Source organism: Chanos chanos, chromosome 3 (assembly GCF_902362185.1).
Source record: "Chanos chanos chromosome 3, fChaCha1.1, whole genome shotgun sequence".
NCBI classification, from domain to species: Eukaryota; Metazoa; Chordata; class Actinopteri; order Gonorynchiformes; family Chanidae; genus Chanos; species Chanos chanos.
The window spans coordinates 28,743,956-28,768,388 of record NC_044497.1 but is presented as its reverse complement, the minus strand read 5'-3'; the positions used below and the strand labels follow the sequence as shown (position 1 = coordinate 28,768,388).

At 42.6% G+C, this 24,433-nt stretch overlaps 1 protein-coding gene across 2 annotated transcripts in view; it reads left to right on the top strand.

Annotated features, from left to right (window-relative positions):
• The first annotated feature begins 224 nt into the window (after nucleotides 1–224).
• Nucleotides 225–24,433, top strand: part of samd10b (sterile alpha motif domain containing 10b) — a 43,314-nt gene continuing 19,105 nt past the window's right edge. The window contains exons 1-2 of one of the 2 annotated variants that reach the window (XM_030769987.1): nucleotides 225–396; nucleotides 19,409–19,590. In XM_030769987.1, coding sequence (XP_030625847.1) covers nucleotides 384–396; nucleotides 19,409–19,590 — 195 coding nt within the window. In that variant the 5' untranslated portion in view covers nucleotides 225–383. Of the gene's footprint in view, nucleotides 397–12,728; nucleotides 12,997–19,408; nucleotides 19,591–24,433 lie in introns of those variants that run through there. The other variant, XM_030769986.1, reaches the window with a different exon arrangement.

The window sequence follows — 24,433 nt, the reverse complement described above, 5'->3', positions numbered from 1 at the left end:
CCCCTCGCCGGCCACTCTCTCTCGCATACAATTTTGAGAAGGAAAGCAGCTATTGGTCAGGGCACTTCTTGTCTGTCTGTCCTGGGTACTCGTCAGTCAGGTGCGAAAAGGGAGGGGTTTAAACTTGCCATGGGATTTCCGGTGGGCTGAATGAATTTCATATTTATTAAGGAACGACAGTTGTACGGAGTATGTTTAGAAACCTCGGTACACCCTTCCTCTGATTACAGTCTTGTCACAGGACGGCGGGAGTAGTGAATCAAATCGACCGTAGGAACACATAGGAGTACGAGCTCGTGCAGTCGCTCAAAATCTTCACCAGTGGCTCGTAAGCATGGACAACCACTGAAACAACCACGGAGAGATACACATTAATTCCGACTATGGCTGTTGACGGTAGGGTCTTTATATATCATCTTTGAAATCTATGTTGTGTTCTATTCTCGAACAAAGAACTTGTGAAGACGAAAAGAACACGAATATTTTGACTATTGGCTGCTGACTTTATTTTAAAACGCACGTGTTTTTATTTTCATTTCTAAAGTCTATGATGTTTCAATATTGCAATACCATAAACCATCAACATTCTGCTTCCTGAGACATCAGTCTGCTGAAAACGTCAATTTAAACCAAATTTGTTAGCTAATTGCTTTATTTTGATGAAAGAACGGCAAAATCCTGGCCGTTTCTGTACACGGTGTTACTCTTTTTGTTGCTTGTAGAAAGTTGGAATATTTCATTCTTTTAAGACTGTAGGCTAGCCCATGTAGTCTTCGTAAAAGTTGCGCATCAATTCGATTTTTTATTGCTTTTACGTTCTCCAATATGACCAGTATACCCTCTCTGACAGTCTATTCCTAGTATCTCTTATGTATTTAGTTCTCGCCGAAGAAACATCTCAAGGAGTCTATGTAAGTCTATGCCAGTCATTATGACTTCTTAAAGCAAATTATCATTGGAATAATTGAGGAAGCACTGCAGTTTCATTCAAATGGGCTTCGTCTCTATTTATCTCACAAAAGGTTGTGAGATCGCCGAAGTATGGTGCTGAAACGGAAAGCAACGCAATTCGCGAGCTCAAGTGCCAGCTGTTTTGATTCGCTGCAGCCTCTATCGGTTTGTTTTTCCCCTCTCTTATGGGGATTTGGCGTCACTTCTGTTCATATACATTTTTTTTGTAACTCATACACTAAATCTGTCGTGATGCTTAGATGTGACTGAGTGATTATTGCGTGACACTGGACAGCCTACTGCTGTGTGGAGTTCTTTGCTTCACAGTTTGGTTGTGATGCTCACTCCGTTTTAAGATGTTTGTACCATCTGTATGGACTTGCTCATAGAAATATAAAAATGTTACATGGGAGCCTAAAACCCGTGTAACTTCTATTTTATAATTTATTGTTACACTAGTATGCTGTAAAGAGTGGTATTATGAACGTTTGAAATGTCTTAGTTTGGAAATGCATAACCTACATAGTCACTATAATGTAGTTCTGTCAGTTTTAATCTGTCGGTATTAGTGATATATAAAGTATGACGTACATTTGAAGGCTTTGTGTGTTTTGTTATTTGCTAAACTGCTTGGTGTTTTAAACACTAGGAATGTTAGCAAACAAATGCATCATGTTAGATACTCTCCCTGCACAAGTGTTAGGTAAAAACTGTCCCTAAGTACAGCATTAATTAAACAATATTTCTCCCCAGTTGTAACAGATATACTTGTAATTGCAACTGCAAATGAAACACCGCAAAACAATATTGAACCATGTACAGTATAGCCTATTTAATCTACATTTTCCTCAACCCTCAGCAAAGAAAGATCCCCTGGGGAAATGGGAGTTTATTCTGCCACATGGATACTGTTCTGGAGAATGACTATGATTTTTTTTTTTTTTTTGACTGAACTAAATTATTAATCATGTGTATGTTTATTTGCTCCATTACCTGTTATCTCATCCTTCAAAACAAATTACTCACTCATATATTAAAATATTATTCAAATGACAATTATACATCCTATTTTACAAGTCCTTTTCTCTGTGTTTGTAAAAAAAAAACAGGCACAGGGAACTGTCGTATCACAGCTGGAGAAACACAGCTGTAAGCTTAGCCCACACCTCCCTTATTTCACACCCCAAACTGAGCCAAGCCCAGCAGGCTGAGATCAGAAACTGGGTTCTCTCTCTCTCTCTCTCTCTCTCTCTCTCTCTCTCTCCACAATGGAGTCATCCAAGCATTTTCTAGGTTATGCTGTTCAGATGGACAATCAATGGGGGGAAGGGTTTGTTTACATTCCAGTACATTGTATATGATGTTGGGTGAAGCTGTTCTATAGACACCAATCTGATACTGCCAATAGCTTTTTTCTTCCTGACTGGGTACATGCCCCCCCCCCTAATAGCCTTCTAAGTAAAGAAAATAATATTATTGATTGAAATAACAGTGTTCTTTGTGTGAAGTGATACATTTCAAAAGACGAGTATGAATGAGTCGTGTTGTTTGAGATATTAATCTAATTTCTCATTCCTTATGAAGAGCTGGCATTGGAGGATTGCAGCCGTAACGATGTGTTTATTGTATGGTCACTAAGGCAGGTCTCACTGTTAAGCTCCTTTCATAAGTGTTTGTTGTTGAGCAGTCGATTGTCCATTGAATTCAAGCCTTGCCCTTGCTGCTGAGTATCTGGCATTGATACTCCTCTGAAGTGAGAGAGGGAGGGAGGGGTCCGTGAGAAAAAAAAGGAGCAAGGGAAATGAAAAGAAAGCAAATCAGTGTTTTCTTTTGAAATTAAAACATAGCCTTCAATGTTTTCTTATCGTTTGTTTGCTGAAGCCAGAGGGGCAACCATTTGGTTACTCTCTCAAAAGGTGGCTTAAGAGTGCTTTTGAAATGTGATCCTGTCTCTTGTCCCTTTGGTAGAGAGAGGAACCATCTCTCTCTCTCTCTCTCTCTCTCTCTCTCTCTCTCTCTCTCTCTCTCTCTGTGTTTGTGTGTGTGTGTGTGTGTCACACTGACACCAATCTGCGCTACTCAGAATACACAGGCTCTTCATCCACCTCAATCCCTTTGTACTTCTCTCTTTTTTTCTGTGTGTGTGTTTGTGTGTGTGTGTTTGGGTCTTTGTATGACAGTAGATCCTGACTGACGGCCTGTTGCCCTGCCGTTGGCCTGAATATTGTCTGAGACTCATGCTCTTACACTGTCAATCCAGTTGACATGGCATGTGTAGAGGACACTTTATTAGCCCATACCTCAGCAGGGCATTATTACCACGCCACACTGTAAAAAGCTTTATAAGAAACAGAGAGACAGGGTGGAGGACGTGACAGTCAGAGAGATGAAGAGACAGAGAGAACACGAAATACTGTGCTTGATTTTTTCCTTTATCTTTGTGTAGATGAATAAAGAAGAAGAAAAAATGGTGGTGACATTAGTGTGGTACATGCAAATATGTATGATTTATAAGTTATGATTTATTTAAGGTTAATGTCTTGTAGATGGATGTTACTACGTTACTGTGTCTAATGGGCGTCTTGACCTTGGACCCTAGACTGAGTCATACTGACACACAGTCGACATGTTGGATAGAACAAGCAGACGGCGTCTGGTTTCACTGTTCACTTTATCTTCCTCACCCGTCCTCCAGGGACACAGAGGGGGAGCAGGTGTACCCTGAGAGGGGAGATTGAGGGGGCGGGGTGGGGGGTGGGGGTGGGGGGGGGGGGGTGAGGGCAATAAGCGTTTACTCATCAGTCTCTCGGGTTCCAACCAGATTGAATAAGTGTTGAAAGGAGAGAGAGATCAATTCAGTTTAAATCAGCGGGCCGCTCTTGAATGGACACAGAATAGAAGGGAGGCGAGGGAAGGTGGGGTGGGGTTGGGGGGAGGACGGGTGCTGCCGGAGGGACTGATGGCTGATTTGACCGATGTGGGCACGCTCGTGCTAATGCAATAGCTGTGTTGAGATTTAGATAATTTGCACACAACGACGCAAAGCTTTTGAGAGCTATTCCTTCACCAGGGTCATGTCGTCAGCTCTCTCTCTCTCTCTCTCTCTCTCTCTCATATGCACGCTTTCTGTTGAGTTCATTTCCGACGGAGTGGCGTGGCTGTTTTTCTCTTTTTCTAAACACAGCCCCCTCTCTCTCTCTCTCTCTCTCTCTCGCTCATTCTGGGTCCAGCCCTGCCCTGTTCTCTCATCCTGTCATATTAGAAAATGCATTAGCCCGTATCCAATATTTCTCCTTTAATTAGAGATGGATGGAAAAAAGAGAGAGAGTGAGAGATGATGGGAGAAATTTAAAATGAATCTTGCTGTAAGGTTGATCCTAATTAGGCCTAATTTTGTTGAGGTCTTTTTTTTCCCCTCATATCCCTCAGTAGCTGACCTAATGAAAGTCAGTAACCTTGAGTATGTAAGCAATCGATGTTTCCCAATCTTTTAAATCGCTGGAGAAGAGTTCACCAGGAGATTTATACACAGCGCTTCATCCACTGGAGTGCTGTGGAGAGAGGGATCTATGAGGATTCACTTTAATCTTTTTTTCCTCTTTTCAACAGTTTACGCAATTTAGAGGAACGATCAAAGGTTCATGTTCGTTCTCGGCTATCATTGAACTGGCTCAAAGAGGGTTCCATAAGGCTACTTTAACAAGATTTTACAGATTAAATTTATATTATTGTATTGCCTCTGTATCAGTTATTCCCTTATCCAGTAGCTACTCTACAGTTATTACTGTATAAGACCTCCTCATATCCTTTATTACTTACTCCAAACAACACGACCAGGTTATGGCTTGTGATGATATGAGGTGTGGGATTTTGTGGAGTGTTAGCAAACATACCCATTACTTTAATTGTGTCTGAGCACATACATGCTATTTGGTGCTGTGAAAACCTCTGATTATCCACTGAACGCGAGATAAATGGCCCTCCCTCCGTTCACCGCAAGGTAGAAACACTTGGCGGATCGTTGAAAATAGCTGGGTCATATTTCACCCTCTGAAAAAAAGCAATTAAGCCATGCTTTTCAATATGGTATCATAGTCCGCTCCCAGCCCTCACTACCGCTGATGGTGATAGTAAATATGTGATCAGATGAGAGAGGAATCTTGACACTTTGCTCCTCTCATCCCAGACTGAGGATAATGATTAACACCTGTGTACACTCCCATCCATTAAAAACAAAACAATAAAACAAGGTGACTGTCTTTCTGTCTTCTTCCGTCACCCTCTTTTTCTATGATCCTGCCATCGTTACTCCTCCCTCCCTCTTCTCCCTACCCCCGCTGATCTGTTCATCCAGTCAAGGGCAAATACAAACTGGACAGAGGTGAGAGTGGCCTCTGTGATTTGTGTATGAACAGGACGCTGTACAGGGCATTTCACAGCACTCATTATATTAGTCAGACAATCCGCTGCGTTCTCTTGATGCAGTTAGTTAGTCCTGGTCTTCATGGTAGAGAACACGTAGACTGAGTCAGCGCACTGGACACTAGATAAACTAGAATACATAGACACAGTAGTGTACAACACCCTGCTGTTCATTTCAGTAGACAGTGCTCACGTACTTTGAACTGAGGGTGATCACATATCCACATGTCACAGTGCTTATAGATCATGACCCATACAAAGGGCAGAACTACACTGTGTTTGTTCTAGCACAACTATTTATAGTGGCTCATGGCTATGAGTTTTTTCCTGTTGAAATAAATGTTAATGTCTGTGTGAGAGACAGATTGAGACAGATTTCCTCTGTATAATGCGCAGAATATCTATCTCAGTAGCAATAATGAGGTTATTATAAAAGACTTTGATGATGAGAGATGTCACTGGATTAATCTACTTCTGTCACCAGTGGCACAGTCTGCCCCCTTCCCTAAAACAAGATCATCCTCTACATATCATTTTTAAAACGTCGCCCCAACAAAACAACAGTCACTTCATTAGTTTTGAAATACCCAGACTTTCGCCCTCTTACATCACCAGCCTGCCTGCGCGTCTGGGTTGTGTTTGCGTGTGTGTGTGTGCATGTGTGTGTGCGTGTGTGTGTGCGTATGTGTGTGCGTGTGTGTTTGTGTTTGCAGGCCTGTGTGTTAGTGTGGTTTGTTTTGACGTACAGCATATGTGACTGGATGTTTCATAACATAAAAAAATGAGTTTTTGATCAGTTCAGGTACAGTTCTGCTGGTTGGTTGTCTCTTGTAAACAGTGCTCTGAGAGTTCATGCTGTGTTTATAGCTTTTATTTACAGCTGGGCAGAAATGGCCCGATACAGCAAATGACCTACTCCATTCACTGTATCAGCAGGAGGTGAAGAGATGATGAAGTACAGGAAAACTTACTAGAGGTAGAAAAATTCGCCCTCTGATTTTAACATAGTGCAAATGTGTGGAGCACTTATGCTTCTATTATTGCAGCTTTCTTTGTCCCTCATTCATTGATGGCTCTTTTGCGTAGACCTTATTGGTTTTTTTGGAGATGCTTTGTGAATGACTACATATTATCAAACTGCCAACTCTTCTTTTTTCCTTTTTTCTATTCATATTTTCTTTTTTCTCTGTCTTACTGAGCTTCTCTAACTCTTTCTTACTCCAGCTCATTAGTAGTAAATCCAAACTGGCATGTAAACCGATCCAGCAGACACCAACCAGAATCTCACATGAGCCAGTGGATGGAGAGAAAGATTTGGGTGCAAATGGTAATCATACCCTGGAGAATTTACACATCAAATAAACATATGGCCAAAGCTGAGCAACCACATACATGTATTTATAGTAGTGTGTGTGTGTGTGTGTGTGTGTGTGTGTGTGTGGGTGTGTGTTCATGCAAGTACATAGTTTCATGTGTTTGTGTATGCCTGAGTGTGTGTGACTATGGTTTACACATGTTTGTAAAAGGGTTAGGGTGGGGTGGGGAGACTTTATATGTGAAAACTATGCAAATACTAAAAATGCAAGCAGTGTGAAAAGGCTAGGACTCACGTGTGATTCGTTCATACATAAATAAAAATATTTCAGCAGCAGTAAATTGATCTGGGGGGTTATATTTGATGCAACATGAAGGTCAGTGGTTTTGTGTGTTCATCCAAACGTTTTAATAAATATTCAGGGTTCCAGTTTGAGAGCATGAGCAAATTCCTCAATGGGCAATACGCGGATTCAGGACAGATGGACAGTCTCTCACTCCTCATCTTTTCCTGGCTCGGATTCTCATAATCCCACAGCATCAGTCGTATCAGAGAGGCCATGAAATAACTGTTACAGTTTTAATCTTTGCTATTTTATGGCCGCTGGCACATAAATCTTTTTCACATGTGTGCTTTATGGAGAGGGTTCTGGGCTCTGTAATAACGCCCTTTTGACCTTCTCTTCTCAAAATCCACAGCATCCACAGAGTGTTTTATGTCAGATCTCAGATTAGAAGGGATTTAACTGTGTGTGCGCACGCGCGCGTGTGTGTGTGTGTGTGTGTGTGTGTATGCGTGTGTGCACAGAGGTACAGTAGTTACAGATTAGGCACTCAGTGGGCATCCCAGCGGGCCAATAACAGGCACACATCTGTGCTATCTCTCCAGATTGGGATGTGACCCTGTACCCAGCTTTTGTGCTCTCAAGGACTCTTTAGCTGAAGGGAGAAAAGAGAAAGAGAGGGGAAGAGAGACAAGTTGGACTGAAAAGGGAGAAAAAACAGAGGAGGAGGGAGGGGGAGGATGGAGAGAATGAGAGGAGAGCAAATACAGTTTGGCAGCAAATGCAGAGTAAACAGCCCCTCTGTGTTTGCTTTGAGGCACTGTGTGGTTTCTCTCTCTCTCTCTCTCTCTCTCTCTCTCTCTCTCTCACTCCACTCTCTTTCTCTCTCTCTCTCTCTCTCTCTGTCATCCTGTCATGGTATGACATTATGTAATCATCCCTCAGCTCTCAAAATAAAGGCTCTGAAATATTGATCGCATCAAAAGTCAGGCCAGAGGAGAATGCACGTCTGTCACTGGTAATGTCAGCATATTCTGACGACAGGAACGCCTCTGAACGCGTCATCCTTCGACCTCATTTTCCTGTTCTTCACTCCCAACCTCTGAACTTATAACTTCATAAACAACCACCCCTAACCAAGCATCCATCACCCCGCCAACTCGTTCGATTCCATATAGATATCACAAAGCAGTGTGAATATTGTATATTAATCATTTGTATGTACCATTAGAAGATACATGGTGGTTGATATACTATGAGTATGTGGTTTGGGTGAGTGTTTTATTTGTTAGACGTGATTTGAGAAGGCAGGATGTGAAACTCCTTATCACTCTGAATCTGACTCAGCATCACTAGTCTCTCTGTGTCCTGTCATGACCCGTACCAAAGACACACCACTTCGGCCCAGCTCTGGTTGTAATAGTTCAGAATCTAATTGTTTTAAGCCAAAAAATAAAAGGAAAGAAACAAAGAGATAGAGGAGATAGAAGAGAAAGAAACCATTATTTGGAAACATGTCTGCTTACACATACTTAAGAGGGATTTGAGGGTTCATCAAGATTTGCTCTGCTTTAATGTTGTGTTTAACAAAACAAACTGAAGTCCTTTCAGAGATTGCAAACAAGCTCTCCGTCAGCCGGACAAAGGTTAATCAGCTCCGCATTTAAATGCTTTCCCACGAGCCTCATTAATGAGAAGACGCAGATGAGCTGGAAGGTGAAGAAGGCAAAAAAAATAAGAAGCAACAACTAAAATCAATAAAGCAACCCAAGTGTGTGATTTTGTCATTTACGTGTTTAGTAATATTCTATTAGGCGGATGGGTGTCTCTGGAGGCCAGTTAGACCATGGAAGAGTGCAGGAGCCATGGAGATGACGCATGGTGCTATCTCCTCCCCTCCAATCTATAGACAATCAAATGCTGGGCTTTCATCTCACCAAGCGTGGCACATTAAGGCCTGTGTTTTAATTACTGTTGGCTTTGCTTAGGTCAGTGAAAGTACTGAGTAGGATTTAGCGCCTCGGGCTAAGAGGAGAATGGGACTGGGCTCTGTGTAAAGAGAACAAGATATTTTATATGTTAGAATGTTCAAAGGGGTTCATATTGAATTTAGATTAGTGAACCAAGCTCCAAGCAGCATCTTTAGATGCCCTCCAACTGTAGTGTTGGTGCAACTTAGAAAAGAGAAAGATGTGTAGAGAGTAAGCAATTGGTAGATAGACAAGGAGAGAGAATGAATGAAAGAGAGGGAGCGGAAGAATGAAAGAAAGAAAGAAAGAAAGTAAGTCTTTTTCAGGCAGTGTTTCTGCATCAGTGTGTCAGGCACTACAGAAACAAATGCACATCTAGCACGTTAGCACATGTGTTACTTTTCACACTGTTAACACCGGTTTAAAATAAGACAACGAGACCTTTGGTTTCCGCCCAGCAGTCTGCAGGCACGCTCCTCTCTTTCAGGTCAGGGAAGAAGAAAGACTAATTGGACAATTGTGATTTGAGGCCATGTGAAGGTCTCAGGGGAGGCAGAAACACCCTCACTGTCTGCTCCCATCACACAGAATGGAGGCGAAATTAGCAGGAGGCATTAATATGGGGAGTAAATGATGGCTCAGTGGCTGGAGGATAATGGGAGAATGAATTCAGCCAAGTGGAAGAGAGATGGGAGGGAACGCATTTGGCAAACTCTCTGACACTACAGACAGCGGCAATTATGCCAGACGCACCGACACCCATCACGGATGAGGACTCGTCCATCAGCCACGGAGATCGGTTCAGATGCATTCGCCTGTACATGCACGCCTGCATGCATATATACATGTGTGCACACGCACACACTTACTCACCTGTAAAAAGCTTATCTAACTTTATTAAGACATTTTCTGTTGGGACTAAACCATATTATGGTATTGACTGTAATGTTCTGCCATGAGACCCTATAGTTGTTATTATTATTATTACTATTATTATTTAATTTGTTCTGTTCTCTCACATAATCGTTGTACTGGTCTGGGCAGACTTTCAGGAGGATGAAGAAGAACAGTGTGTAATGGTTTAGCAGTTTGTCGAGCAATAACAGAGACAGCATCTTCGGTTTATCTCAGACTCAATTCACCTTCAGAGAAAACAGCTATTAGACAACTGAGAGCGAGTGAAGAGAGAAGACAGCGCAGAACAGCAAGTAAGAATCTTATAGACAGACAGGGAGACACAGAGGAGAAAGAGAACGAGAGTGTAAGAAACAGAAAGAGAAGGAGTCAGAAGGAGGGAATCTGATTTAGAAAAAGTGAGAGAAAGAAACAGAGACACATAGAGAGAGAGAGAGCGAAGAGAAAACCATGACTGGGGGGCTGAGAACAGTTGACCCTGTTGGGCTGAGCCATCGGGGTTTCTTAGGGAGGCAGGCAGGGCTTTGATTCCACTCACTCTCTCAGTTCTAAAGGGGCAGTGTATAGTCAGTCACTTGACTATCTTGGAGCTCCCTTTGCCATGTTGCTGGGCCTTTCAGGGCTGTAATTGGCGTGGCTGTCAGGCAGGGCTTTTCAGAAAGAACAAGGAAAGCAGGAGAGGGCCTGATAACATGGCAATTATATGAGAGAAAATAGACAACACACAAAACAGGAGGCAGTGAATACCACAGGGAGAGAGAAGGGAGAGAGAGGTGGGAAAATTGTGACAAATGCACCAAAGAGGCAGCATGCGGCTCTCTCAGGGAAGAAGAGGCTTGTAGCTTATGAACACATGTGCTCCATGAATAACTGTCTGCTCCAGACAAGAGAAATCCCTCCTCACTGCACTCAGTACAACTCAGTAAAACACGTGAACTCTTATCACTCACAGAAGGACGTCCCCGTTGTGTTGTTGTTTACATCTCGGACACGCTACGCTTTTCATAACTCTTTTCTCTGTCTCCCACCGTCTCTTTCCTTTCTTTCCCCTCCCTATGCACGCGCGCACATATAAACTCCCATAGCGTAACTCATTGGGCATTGTTCCAGAGCTTTCCTAGAGTAATGAAGTCGAGTAAGCTTAGTTGGACTAACTGTTAGGACTAATTGAAGGTGAAAGGAGATGGAAAGTTGCTTTGCTTCAGTGACTAGCTCTGTTTCATCTGTAACAGAGCTCAGCAGATACCTCTCTACGCCAACAGAGCGATGAGATCATGGGAAAAGCACCTGAACATTTATCGCTTTATTCGCCTTGGACTGTTGTTTGGCAAGAAAAAAAATCCTCTGTGTTTGCGTGTGAACCTCTGTTTAACTGCCTTTGATTCATGTTGTAATACATAGGTTGTCCTGTCTTGCTCGCCTGTCAGTTGAAACAACATGTTTGCACCTCGGCGTTTGATCTGAAAGCAGATGGCAGGTTTTCGCAGCAGAGCCAGATAAATACGCACACATGAGTTGTTGCCATTACAACATGGAGCACAGAGAGAGACCCCTACTGAGTTTGTCCCAGCATGCATCTGTGTGACTGCGTGGATGTGCATGCTCGTGTACCGCTTCTTTTCATTATGCAGCCTCTCTCTCTCTCTCTCCCTCCCTCCCTCTCTCTCTCACTCTCTCTCTCTTGCCAGTTGGAGAGTGTATAGATATCACTGCAGTCTAAGACTTTCTGACATACTCTTCCCACCGAGCCTGTCCAGTTTTTCCGGCTGGCTGCCCTGAGTCTGTTGGCTCTCTAGACACTCCTACCCACTCACTCACTGTTTGTAAACAGCAGAGTCTCTTTCAGCTCTCACAGACAGAGTCTTCAGTAAGTCTACCAGCAAAACTCACAGACAGTCAAGGAAAATAAGTCACTTTTCTTAAAAATACAGAATTTTCAATGAAAACCCTGAAAAGGCTTTATTTGTCTAAAGTGTCATAGGAAATGTTTCACATTATCACTCAGTGCTTTCACAGCTGTAAAACAGCACCCTTTCCCCCGGATTCATCCTAGCCCTTTGACACTGCAGCCCCTTGACTTGAAGCAAAGTGTGTGTGTTTGTGTGTGTGTGTGTTTGTGTGTGTGTGTGTGTGTGTGTGTGTGTGCGTGTTTGCACAGGCACATATGTGTGTGTGTCTTTGTTTCAATGTGCGCTGATCTCCTGACAGATTGCCAGATTGTGATAACTGAGATGTCTTCCTCACAGTGCCAGGTACTGGCTGTGGGTATGTTAATAGATAAAGTAGCCCATTCACACGTCCTCCTCTGAATGGACAAACAAGCCGTGGATCAATACTCAAGAGAAACCACGCCTATCCTACCTGACACCAACTAATGCACATGCCTCTTAAAATACAAACACACACACACACACACTCTCTCTCATGCACACACAGAAACACACACAAACACCACCCACTCATACACAAACATAATGAAACATATCAGCAGTAAACATGTGGTTTGTCTATTGGCAAAAATAAATAAATAAATAAATAAATAAAATAGGGTATTAATCAGATTAGACACCTGTGATGTGTACACAGATCAGATGAAATCAGAGAGACTAAAAGCACATGATATGGCGTATAGGGAATGTTAAGGGCAGAGAATAATTCCTAGGTGCATCCCAGAGAGACCTCTGAACACAGGTCTGTGTGATGTGATGCAGTCAGTGGCTCTGAGGACTCGATAAAGTATTGAGTAGAGAGCAATCCAGCCTTACTCATTTAACCAGAGCATGGTAGCATGGCAGGCACTGGCTTTATCGATCCTGACAGAGAGCATTTTGTGTGTGTGTGTGTGTGTGTGTGAGTGTGTGTGTGTGTGTGTCTGTCTGTATAGAACAGGGATGGATTGTTTGTGCACAGAGAGAACCAGGACTTATCAAACAAAATGTCAGAGTGAATCACATTAAGAGACCTCGCCGTGCAGGGTGTGGACCCGTCTCACTCTCTGCCCGTATGGCTGAATAAGTGTCCAGGCTGTGGGGCACTAGACTGGATCCAGACTCCCTGTTCATGGTGGGGAATCATGAGAAGACGGAGAGTGGTGGTTCAGTCCAGTCTGGTACAGAGATGCTGGATAGCTATGACCGAAGGTACTGTTACTCTAGCTACAGGCTTCAGATCCCTGCACCTGTAAACCAGTTTTCCTTAGAAATATTTTAGAAAGGTTTGATATGTTGTAGCTTATCCTAATTTGACCGTGATTCTGTTATTTTTGTTGGTTGACTTGGTTGACTGATTAGAAACAGCTAATGAGAATATGGCCTCTTCGGATATTGCACTCAGACAGATGGCTGGACTGAATTAATGAAAGGCTTTTGGAATAATTTAAGTTATGGGTTCAGGTTGTACGTGTTTAATCTCAATATGTTGACAGAGGCACAAACAAAAAAGAAGAAAAAGTCCATCTGGTTTTTTTTGTTGTTGTTGTTGTTGTATTGTTTTCTTTTTAGGTCAATTGATCCCAACAGTTGCCACTTTCTTGCTATAATTATATTTTAAGTTCAAATATATGTGTATATGTTCTGTATTTTTGGATGTGTTTGAGCATTATTCTGGTGGTGAGAAAAGTAAACACATATTAAATATTTACACTCCTTTCTAGGTTGAGCCAAGGGTGATATTGCATTTGATTTAATTACAATTTTTTTGCTCCCTCTACACAAATTTTATTTCACAAAATAGAGGAGTACTGAAGAGGCATCTAGTCATAACTTTTACGACAGCTACATTAACTCTCCATGCATAATTTAGCATGCACATAAAGTAATAGTGAATCAGCCGAATCCGGACAGCATTTTCCGGGATCTTCCAACGGCGACATCAGAGTCTGTAAATGTGAATTATTCACAAATAAGACATTAGCGTCACAGCAACAGCGTAGAGACAGTTAGCAGACAGTACAGGGAGCAGTGCTCCACCTCTGTAGCTAATCTGCCAACTGCACCCCGGCTGCACTTTGCCCTTACATAAGTCCGTGACTTACACAACGCTGACGGAGTCTGTTACGACTTCCACAGTCAGCTGCTTGTGATGCAGCTTTAAACAACATTTGCAATTTAAACTTCCTCCTCTGTGCCTGTGATCCAGTTTTGACCCGACCTACCCAACCCGGGTAGCAAGTTCCTCATTGAGGTCTCCCACAATGACAAGTTAAATTCTTCTTGAAGTTAATTCTGTGGGTTTTTTTTTACCAGCATACGCACATATCTGTCATTCAATGAGTACCACTATATTTCTCAAAAGTTATAGTGGTTTAGTAATGACTTTTTCCCTTTCTCATAACAGTCCTGTGACTAATACATTTGCTGTTAGAATCAGTGCAATGGAATAATGATAAGTATGTTGTGTTAAGGGTTGTGTTTTTCTTATTCAGATCATATGATGTGACTTTGAAACTGGACCTCCAGAGACAGTAACCCTGTCCTGCTGATAAGCCTCCTTTTCTACCTTCGCTTTATCATTTGACATCGATCCATTCCAGACAGTGCTGAGTTACTGACTGTCAGAGAGATCTAATCTCTCGCAGGAACTTGTCAACTCACAATGCGCTCCGAGTTGAGAGGTCCTGAGGAAACGTGGGGGCTGGGTCTTTGGATGGAGACCCTCAGTCACACATTTGACTCTAGCCTATTGTTACAACTACCAAGAACTTCAGATGCTTCGACCCAAGGCCTCTGAGATGTCACTTATACTAGTGAATAGTATGTGTGTGTGCACATGCACGGGTGTGTGTCATCCTTTGACCTGCAAAACAATTTACAAAGAATTGAAATGTTGAAGTTCATCCTAATTTTATTTTGTCTGACTTTGTTTAACTTTGTGGAGTGATATTGAAACAGCTTAGCTAATATGTGCGTGTGTGTGTGTGTGTGTGTGTGTGTGTGTGTGTGTGTGTGTGTGTGTGCATCTGTAAGCATTTGTGTGTCAGCCAGAGAGTGTGTGTGTGTGTGAGAGAGAGAGTAGTCAGTATAGATAACTGTGTGGTTTAGGTCAATCATAGCATTCACAGGGAGCAGCAGTATGAGGAGAACTCAACTGAGTGTCATTTTGTCCAGCTGGTCAAATCAATGGCACATGCTGGAAGTGACATTGTAGTGCTGCGGGGAGGCCTGTCCCACCCACCAAGACTCGGCCAAGGTGTTAATTATCTCTTCTTCACCTCTCAGTCTCCAGGGACCTCTGATAGACTCTCCAGACATCTGCTCTTTAGGACGTAACACAATGACCCTTTTGAAGTTGATGAGAAAAGAATTGCATGATTTCTAAGTCCCCTTTTCTTTCTAGTGCTCTATCTTTAAGTCACTTGGCTTGTTCATTCTAACTTTTTTTTTTCAGTGGAGATGTTTCAAAAACAGACATGAAAGAGATCACACTTCACACATACTGAACGCATATTTGCCCCTCTTCATGCTAAGCGACAGAAATTGGATGCCTCTTTAAGCTGTTGAAGGGAAAAGAAATGGCCTTTAATTCAAATACGGGGGAGGGGGTGTTGTTACTAAAGTCAGTCTGTATGGATGATGGCAGGCCAACCGTCTTGAGAGAACAACTTTATTTTTTTTATTTTCTCAACGTGATTTCGCTCCTAGCTGGTGCTTGGGCAGGAGGGAATAATTTCATGCTTCGTTTTAAGGGTTTGTGATGGGTCCTGAAGGATTCCTCTGAGTAAATACTCCACTGCTCAAAGGTTGGATATACCAGCTCGGGGACATGTTTTAGCACCGGGCAGATTTGGATATTGAAAAGGGGCGAGTCAGCTCTACATTTTCTATTTGTGGGTCTCTGTATTTAGAGCATCTCCTGTAGAAGGTACTGGAGGATTTTGAGAGCAGCAGTAAATGTTGTTCAGCCCACTCTCAGTTTCGGTAAAGATGGTTGTGGACCTTTTCACACGTGAAATCCTTTCACTGTTAAAACGTTTATTTCTATTTTAAGGGTGAAAATAATAAGGCTTTAGATTTAAGACGGGGCAAATGTGGTTCTTTGTGAAGTACGAAGAGAAAACTTTACTTTTTTGGAGAACTCTGGAAATTGTTTTCAGTGAACCAAGGTACACTGCTGTCTTTTTTTTGGGGGGGGGGGGGGGGGGGGGCATGTTTAAAACTGCTTTTGTAATATATCCAGGGATTCAAAGAGTAATTGCTAGTCACCCCACCTTCATGAAATTAAAAATTAATTAACTTTTAAAAATGATAGCACATCAAGTTTTTTTTCTTTATCCATGTTTGATATTTGGCTTTAAAAGGATGGGGGAAAAACTTATTAAAGCAGGGGACATTGTCTTTCAAGCCTGGCTGCCTTTACCCTTGGCTCTTGGTCTTCCTATCTTCCTCTGGAGTGAAGCATTTGGGTTTGATGTTTGGGTAGCATTACTTGTGTCTAAGCAGTTTATTGCCCCACATCAGCTAGTCCAAAATCTATATAAATCCTTTTTTCCTTTGCTGAACATTGGAGAGCAATTCAAAGGAAACATATTTTAACCGGTTGAACCCTCTCCTCTCTCTCTCTCTCTCTCTCTCTCTCCTCCTCCTCTCTTCTTGTCCTTTTTTATCAGGATGTAGAAAATGCCCCTTTTTCCTTATGGAAAAGGACAGCAGGGCTTAATACGAGATCAATTACAGTGAAGGTTCGGGGGGGGGGGGGGGGGGGTGGGGGTGAGAGCAGGACAAAAAGAGGACGGGACGGGACGGGGGGGGGGGCTAGAAATCATTTTTCCACTGAGCAATGTGACATCCGTTCCACATAGCCAACTGCCTGTGTGAATACATTCTGTAATATGGAGGCAATTATTCACTGATATTAATTATAATATAACATTGTCAGTAATGAGGTCTGTCACAGAGGTAGCAGTTTATAGTTGTTAAACATTAAAAGTGGGGTGGGATGTCACAAGGTTAAACTCAAAGAGTGCTTGTAAAGTGAGAAATTTACTTTTACTTTATGATACGGCATAATGGACACATCCATAACTTATTCACAAGGTGATTTCTCCATTCTTTGAACAGCTCTGCAGCTTTTCCAACAAGCACTACAGCAAAAAGACCACAGCACCATTACTCTACCGAACTCTAACTTCTCACATCATTTATTTTTATACTTTATGGTATTACCGTAATGGATTTGCACAGTGCTTGAGGCAAAGGCAGTGGACAGAAGTGCAGACTTGTTCTGGTGTAGAGAACACGCTGCATTTCTTCAGGCAGCGGATCGACAGGCCTACCGATTTTTTGCGTATAGGAGATGACAGTTAGACAGGTAACAAGAGTGCTTTTCTCTCCCTGACCTCCTGATTCTGATTGGCAGGTTCCAAGGTATGGAGGAGAGGGTGCCCATAGGGGGGAACGACTCTGTCTCCACCCCTAAGTTGTTGATTGACAGATCTACAGAGAGTAGTCATTAACTGACAGTTGGTGGGTTTAACTGCCTTTTCTTCTTTTTCTTTTTTTTTTTTTTTGCTTTAGCTTTTGCTCTCCTTCTCCTCCGCTTTGATTGACAGTAATAAGGTTAGACTGGACAGGACACCTCTTTGTTTCCTGTCTAGATCACTATGGAGAGAGATGGTATGGGAGGTGAGTCAGGAAAAACATCGCTATGGCGATCCCAACGGGCATTTCTCTGCTGCGTTTTTTTTTTTTTCTTTTGCTTTCTCTCTCATCATCCCATCAATGCACCTTGAACATCAGATCTTCTCAGTAGACCAAGGAGGCTTTTGATGTGTGGAAACTCTTTTGCTTTTCACTGTCAGCTACAGGCAGGCAAGGCTTTTTTTCCAGAAACCCTCAGTCTTCGCACCGTGTTCACTTAACAGAGACACCCACAACTCAAACGCTCTCTTAGCCAAAAAAAAAACACACACACACACAAAAAAACCAGAAAAAGCCAACAACAAAAAAAGCACCTCACAAAAGCTTAAAGACTGTGAACGATTTCTATCAAGGGACACTGAGATGTGGTTTAGGAGGAGTGACAAACTTTCTCAAAGTCGTGACATGCGAGATGGTCCGTTGTGGGTTTTTAAGAGAACTTCATGTATTATTTATTGTGGCTTGCTCTACTTCCTCTCTCTCTCTCTCTCCCTCTCTCTCTCTCTCTCCCCCCATCTCTTTTGTCTGATATTCATTGGTGTCATCTTTTACCCTTCATTAAATATTTTGTACTTGGCAAGTGCTTTCTGTACTAGTAATCACATTAGATATGCCAGCAGAATTGCTTATATAAGATCCAGTGGGGAAAGAAGGATGCACAGAGAGAGAGATACAGGGAGGGGAGAAGGAAGAAAAGAAAGGACAGGCCCTGTTGAGCTTTCTCTTTTTTCTTTTTTTTTTTTTCAATTTAAGGATTTCGTGCCTCATAAGCTCATCTTTAGGGGTAATGCACAGGTCTTAATTTGCAGATGTTTTGTGTGCGCGTGTGTGTGTGTGTTTAGGGAGGCAGCTGAGTGGACTGAATGGTTTGGAGAGGGTATTAATGTGAGAGGAGAATGGAGAGGAGAATGAAACAGCCTCATCCCAAGCCAGCTCAAACAGCATGGTACACATACACACAGTGTGTGTGTGTGTGTGTGTGTGTGTATGCATGCATTTGAATTCAGTGTTAAGGTAACACTTTTCTACTCTCCTCTATCACTCTCTCTCTCTCTCTCTCTTTTTCATGTAACTTACCCAGATATTACTGTTTGTCATTGTGATCACAAAACTCAATGAGTTAAACACACAAGCATGCCACACACTTTTACTTGAACACAACCGTAAGTCAGTCTGCTATGCTGTCCCATTGTTTGATTGCCCCTTCATTAGTCCTCTCTGTCCTGGATCTGAGGATCTGGAGTATGAACAGACTGCGTGTAGGGACATGCTGCAGGGGCAGGAACTGGTAGGAGCCAGGGCAGTCAGTGTGAAGGGTAAGGTAGGGGAGGTTAGATAAGGACCCCTGGACCTTTCTGCCTGCCCTCTTTCCCCTGTGTCTGATGAGCAGGGCTCTAGGACACTGGCACAAACAGCCTCTTATTACGCATGAAGAACTGTCAGCTACCACTCAAACACACACACACACACACATGTACACACAGACAGGTACACAAACACTCACACTTACACACACACACACACATACACATACAAAGACGTGCACACAGACACAAATACAAAAGCCAGGGTGGTCAGAGAGAAAGTCAGAGAAAGAGAGGAGACAATTCTTCACTAGAGCAAACCCTCTCCAGTTTCTTCATTCTGTGTATAACAGCTATCACCAATCACTCTCTCTCAACATGTAGGGTAAATGGATGGTGGGAATTCAGATTGTAATAGCTTCATCCACAGTGCTGCTTAGTCTCTGCAGTTTGTCCCTTCTGGTACAGCTGTAACTTTTACTTCCACTATTTTGCTTAAAATCACTAAAGCTTTCAGGTTTGGGGTAAGGTGTTGTTTGGTAACTATTAAAAAAAACAGTTTTTTCCCCCACCAATTCTCACCTTCCCTTGTGCTTCTTTGTTCTCTCCTACAGCTGCATCCAGTTTCAGTTTCTGCAGGACTGTACTGGATCACACCGTCTCAGCTGAGGAACTAAACTACCAGCTTCCCCGCAGGGCCGGGGGCAACCTGACCTGGCACGACAGCCGTGGCCAGCGGGGAGCAGCAGGCAGGACAGTCAAACTACTGCAGCAGCCTGGGACTGAAGGATTACAGGTAGATGTGCATTCACACATTCATTCAGTGTCACTTCCCCTCTCTCTCTCTCTCTCTCTCTCTCTCTCACACAAACACATGCATACACATACACCTACACACACACACACACAGACACAGACGCACAACCACATACACACACACACACACACACACTGTGAGCCAGAGGACTAATAAAGAAAAATCATGCATACAATCAGACGCATGCACAGTCATAAATTTAAATGTATACATTACACACATAAGCACACTCAAATCATGCCACAAACACAGAGGGGGTTGGTATACTCTGATACACACACACACACACAAGCACATATATACGTACAGCATTAATATACTGTTTTAGGCATATTATACTGAGCATCTGTTTTCAGTACATGTTTTCCCATGTGTATTTATGCAGAAGGACAGCTGGAACACATAACTGAGAGGATGTGTGTGTGTGTGTGTGTGTGTGTATATGCCTGCATGTACATCTGTATATATATATAAAAATATGTATCCACAGGCTCTGTGGATATATAAAGCTAAAAATGTACCCCTGTCCTCCAACCTCTCCATTACCACTTGCTCTTCCCGTTGACTGAGTGGGCTGAATCACAACCTCCACTGTAAAAAAATTTACATCCCTCCTTTTTTTCATTCCAGGATCACATTAAAACATTTCTTTATTTATTTAAGGTCCCACGGGCTCTGTTTTTACTATGTTACCTCTGTCAACTTTTATTAGCTCAAAAAACTGCTTCCGAGAGCACTTGAAGCAGCTCTACGCTGTCAACAAATAGATTCAGTTCAGTTTAATATTTAAAGAATGGTTTAGGGAAAAGTAGACGGATAAGAACAGCAAATATAACTAAAACTGCTGTCTTTCCACATTACATTAAACACATATAGATTTTACTGGTGGTTAGTTTTACCTGTCTTATCTTTGATTTTGACTTGCTTATGACTGCATTTTTTTACAATTCTGTTTGTAGAAATACTCTGTATTTGAGCAAAAAGAATATACGCACTCTTTGTTTGATTAAGGCGTTCGTGCTCAAAACCACTTGAAAATTATGCAGCCTGATTTGCATGGCGTGGTATAGGGTAATAATAATTGATTCTCTCATTTTTCAGGCTTTAGAGAGCTTCATAAAGCATTTCTGATTAGCATGTCTCTCTGATCTGCCCGAGGGTCATTAGCCGTGAAATATAGAAAAGCCAGGCTCATGTTTGCATATTTCTCTTCCACCTCTGAAACATATTTCACAAAGGCCTCAGTGAACACAGAGCAAACCTCTGTCTCTGACTGCAGGCCATACTCTTAGTTTCTCTCATTTAAACCATCTTTTAGATTGTTCTTTTAGATTTGACAGAACTGTTTCAATTAATGGAGCTCAGGCCGATTCCCGGTCTCGTATTCCGGAAACGTCTGTAATGGAATGGATTTGTTTTTGTGTTTCCTCTCTGTGTTGGTGCAGATGGGTCCTGAATTGCATGAGAGCTTTTGGGTCTGTGAGCATCAGGGCGCACACACACACAGAGTCACACATACACACAGACACATGCACACAAATACACACACAGACAGAGGTGGAGGGTGGTGTGTGTGTGTCTGTGTGTGTGTGCCCTGATGCTCACTGTTTAAGAAAGGTAAAAGTAAACAAGCATTTCTTTGTTGTAAAATATTTCATTAACATTATTACACCCTCCATTTGAATCCAACTTTTTAGCTTCATTTAGGCAATATCTTAGTTATTCCACATAACACAGATTCACGTTTTTAAACTGAAGTGAATTCTCTTTACTATTACAAAAATTCATCAGTTGGATATGCAAAAAAAAAAAAAACCAAACAAATTAAAAAAAAATACATAGCTAAAGGGGAAGCAAAAGATTTCTCTCCACTGCCCAGATGTAATTACCTGTCTGTGTTTTAGGTCTATTACCACTGAATTTTAATCATCTCATTCCTACATAATCTCCCCCTCCTGTGAATGGATATCCTGATTACCCAAACACTACCAGTTCTTTAATGAGGGCAAAATTATTTTATGGTGCCTGTGGGATGAGGGAAAATGCAACATGCAGTTACAGAAAATGCTGTCTAATTGCAGTCTGTGCTTTGTTTCTGTACTTTATGAAGGAGCGTTAGCATCTCCTGAGGTCTGACCGGTCATTCAGACTTAAACTGAGGTTAAAACATTGTATTTTGTCATGGAAATATTCATGAACACATTCTCCTCTTGGCATTTTTGACAAATTAAAGATCCAAATGAAATATATCATTTCATATTCCTGTTCTTGGGAGAAGAAGAATACATTAGTCTTTCTCTGTGTCCCATCAGAATGTTAAACTCACTTTGCTGTGTTTCCTTGTGCTGTACTAGACCGCTCAAGAAACCGCTCAAGTTAGCCTACAGCAGACAGGATCTTTTTTCTCCAAAGTTCTCAAAGTCCACTAGCCAATTAAAGTGGTCTCTCCCTTGAGACTGTGAAAGGTGATGCAGACAGTAAAAAGCAAGTTTATAGAAGACTAAAAGCTTTGGCTAAAGTCAAAGTGAAAGGCTTACTAGGAGCGCCTCACCTCATCTCACCTGTGTGAACTGCAGAAGCATGATTCTTTTCAGACCCTGTAGGAACTGTAGTGACTATAATGACTGTAGACTCTCTCTCTCTTTCTTGTTTTGTTTTAATACTTTTTTTCTCAGTTTATTAAAGTTTGCGGTAATTTTGTTGGTTCAGTTATTTACATGATTTGAAACAGGCATCAACTTTTTGTTAAATTGAGCATTTTCTGAGTCCAGGGTTAGCATTGCTAATGCTTTTATCTGACTCATCACATTAATAAAGTGTGTGTGTGTGTATGTGTGTGTGCTAGACAGTGAGAGGGAGTGAGAAAGAGAGGGAGAGAGAGAGAGAGAGTAAAACCAGTTAAACTATATAAGAGGCTGGGAGGTACCTTAGCATGCAGTAGGAAGCAACTCCAGCACTCTGATTAGACTTGCAGAGGTCTGCGGGCAGAAGAGATCAGGCCCTGATTTGTTTAGTTTCCTCATTACTGCTGCAGGTCCTTGACCCTCACTACAGCCCCAAAATAATTAAAAAACAGAATCCTATACAGCTACTTTTAATTAAACTCACTGACCTCTATGGGCAGTCATTACAACATTAACTGAATGAAGTTGAGAGAGACAGAGACAGAGAGACAGAGTCCTTAAACCATTGCACAGGAAATTATTCATGTCACCTTCTGACATGATTGAGGAACATTTTGGATCCATAGCAAATCTTACCCAACTTCCCATGTCCTGTAAGTGAGCTGGAGGTTGGGTGGAGATGGATCATGGAACTGGGGCTTTTAAGGTTCCTCAGACTGTCCTCCCCTCCTCCAGCCCCTGGCTGAGCAGTATGTAATCCAGGGTAGGGAACAGGAGAAGTTCTGCAGCAGGGGAGACATGGTTTTGTCAGAGTTCCTGGAGCCTTAAACAAGAAATTAAAGAGTCACACAAAATGATTAAGAGAATAATACAAAATGGTTAATAATAACTGGGGGGGGGGGGAGAGAAAGAGAGAGAGAGAGAGAGAGAGAGAGAGAGAGAGAGAGAAGACTTGGGCTGAGAGAAAGAATAAAGAAATAAGTGCAGAGGACATCTGAAAGTGAAGAGGTTAGAGAGAAAGAAGCAAAAAAAGATGAGAAAGGGAGTGGAGGAGACACAGCTGAGACAGCTTGACAGCCGGTGAGGAGAAGTGTTTGTGTGGGGAGGTGGGGTGTGGCAAGGTTATGTTTGGAGGTAAGACAGGTCAGTGGAGGAGGTCAGGAGTGGCATCAGCACTGCCACCTCTGCACAGTAACAGTCACACACATATGCACACACACACACACACGCACACACAGTCCTGTGCTTCAGGGAGAGTGGAGAAGGAGCTTAGCACATGGCACTTTGGGTAGGGCCAAGCCGGTGTCTGAACAGGGACGGCTGGGTGGAATTTTAAAGAGCCATCAAACTCCCAGAGACCTGGGAACTAATTCTGATTCAGCTCCTCAGGGAGACCAGGAGACACACAACACGAGCATATGGCACTGTGATGCCAGGGAGAGGGGAGAGCGAAAGGGATAGAGAGAGAGTGTGAGAGAGAGGGAGATTGGGAGAGAGACAGAGAGTGTGTGCATGGTAGAGAGACAGAGAGAGAGGGAGATTGGGAGAGAGACAGAGAGTGTGTGCATGGTAGAGAGGGAGAGAGAGAGGGAGATTGGGAGAGAGACAGAGAGTGTGTGCATGAGAGAGAGACAGAGAGAGAGGGAGATTGGGAGAGAGACAGAGAGTGTGTGCATGAGAGAGAGACAGAGAGAGAGACAGAGAGTGTGTGCATGGGAGAGAGACAGAGAGAGAGGGAGATTGGGAGAGAGACAGAGAGTGTGTGCATGAGAGAGAGATTGGGAGAGAGACAGAGAGTGTGTGCATGGGAGAGAGACAGAGAGAGAGGGAGATTGGGAGAGAGACAGAGAGTGTGTGCATGGGAGAGAGACAGAGAGTGTGTGCATGGTAGAGAGGGAGAGAGAGTGAGAGATGAAAAAGCGAGACGTGGGAGAAGGGAACAAGGCTGAGGTGGAAGCTGGGGAAGAGGGGATTTAGAGGAAAGAAGGAAGTGAAATTCCAAATTGGAGCTGAGAGGCATGGAGATTCAAAGAAACAGCAGCATAGCACAAATATCACAGTGGGAGGAAACTGAAGAAAAGTTTTAAGAATAAAAGAGGAAAAGGCAGATGCAAAGGAAAGAACAGAGGTAATTGCTGAGACATATTCTCGCTACCCACACTAAAAGAACAGATAAAGCACGAAAAGGCGAAGAGAAG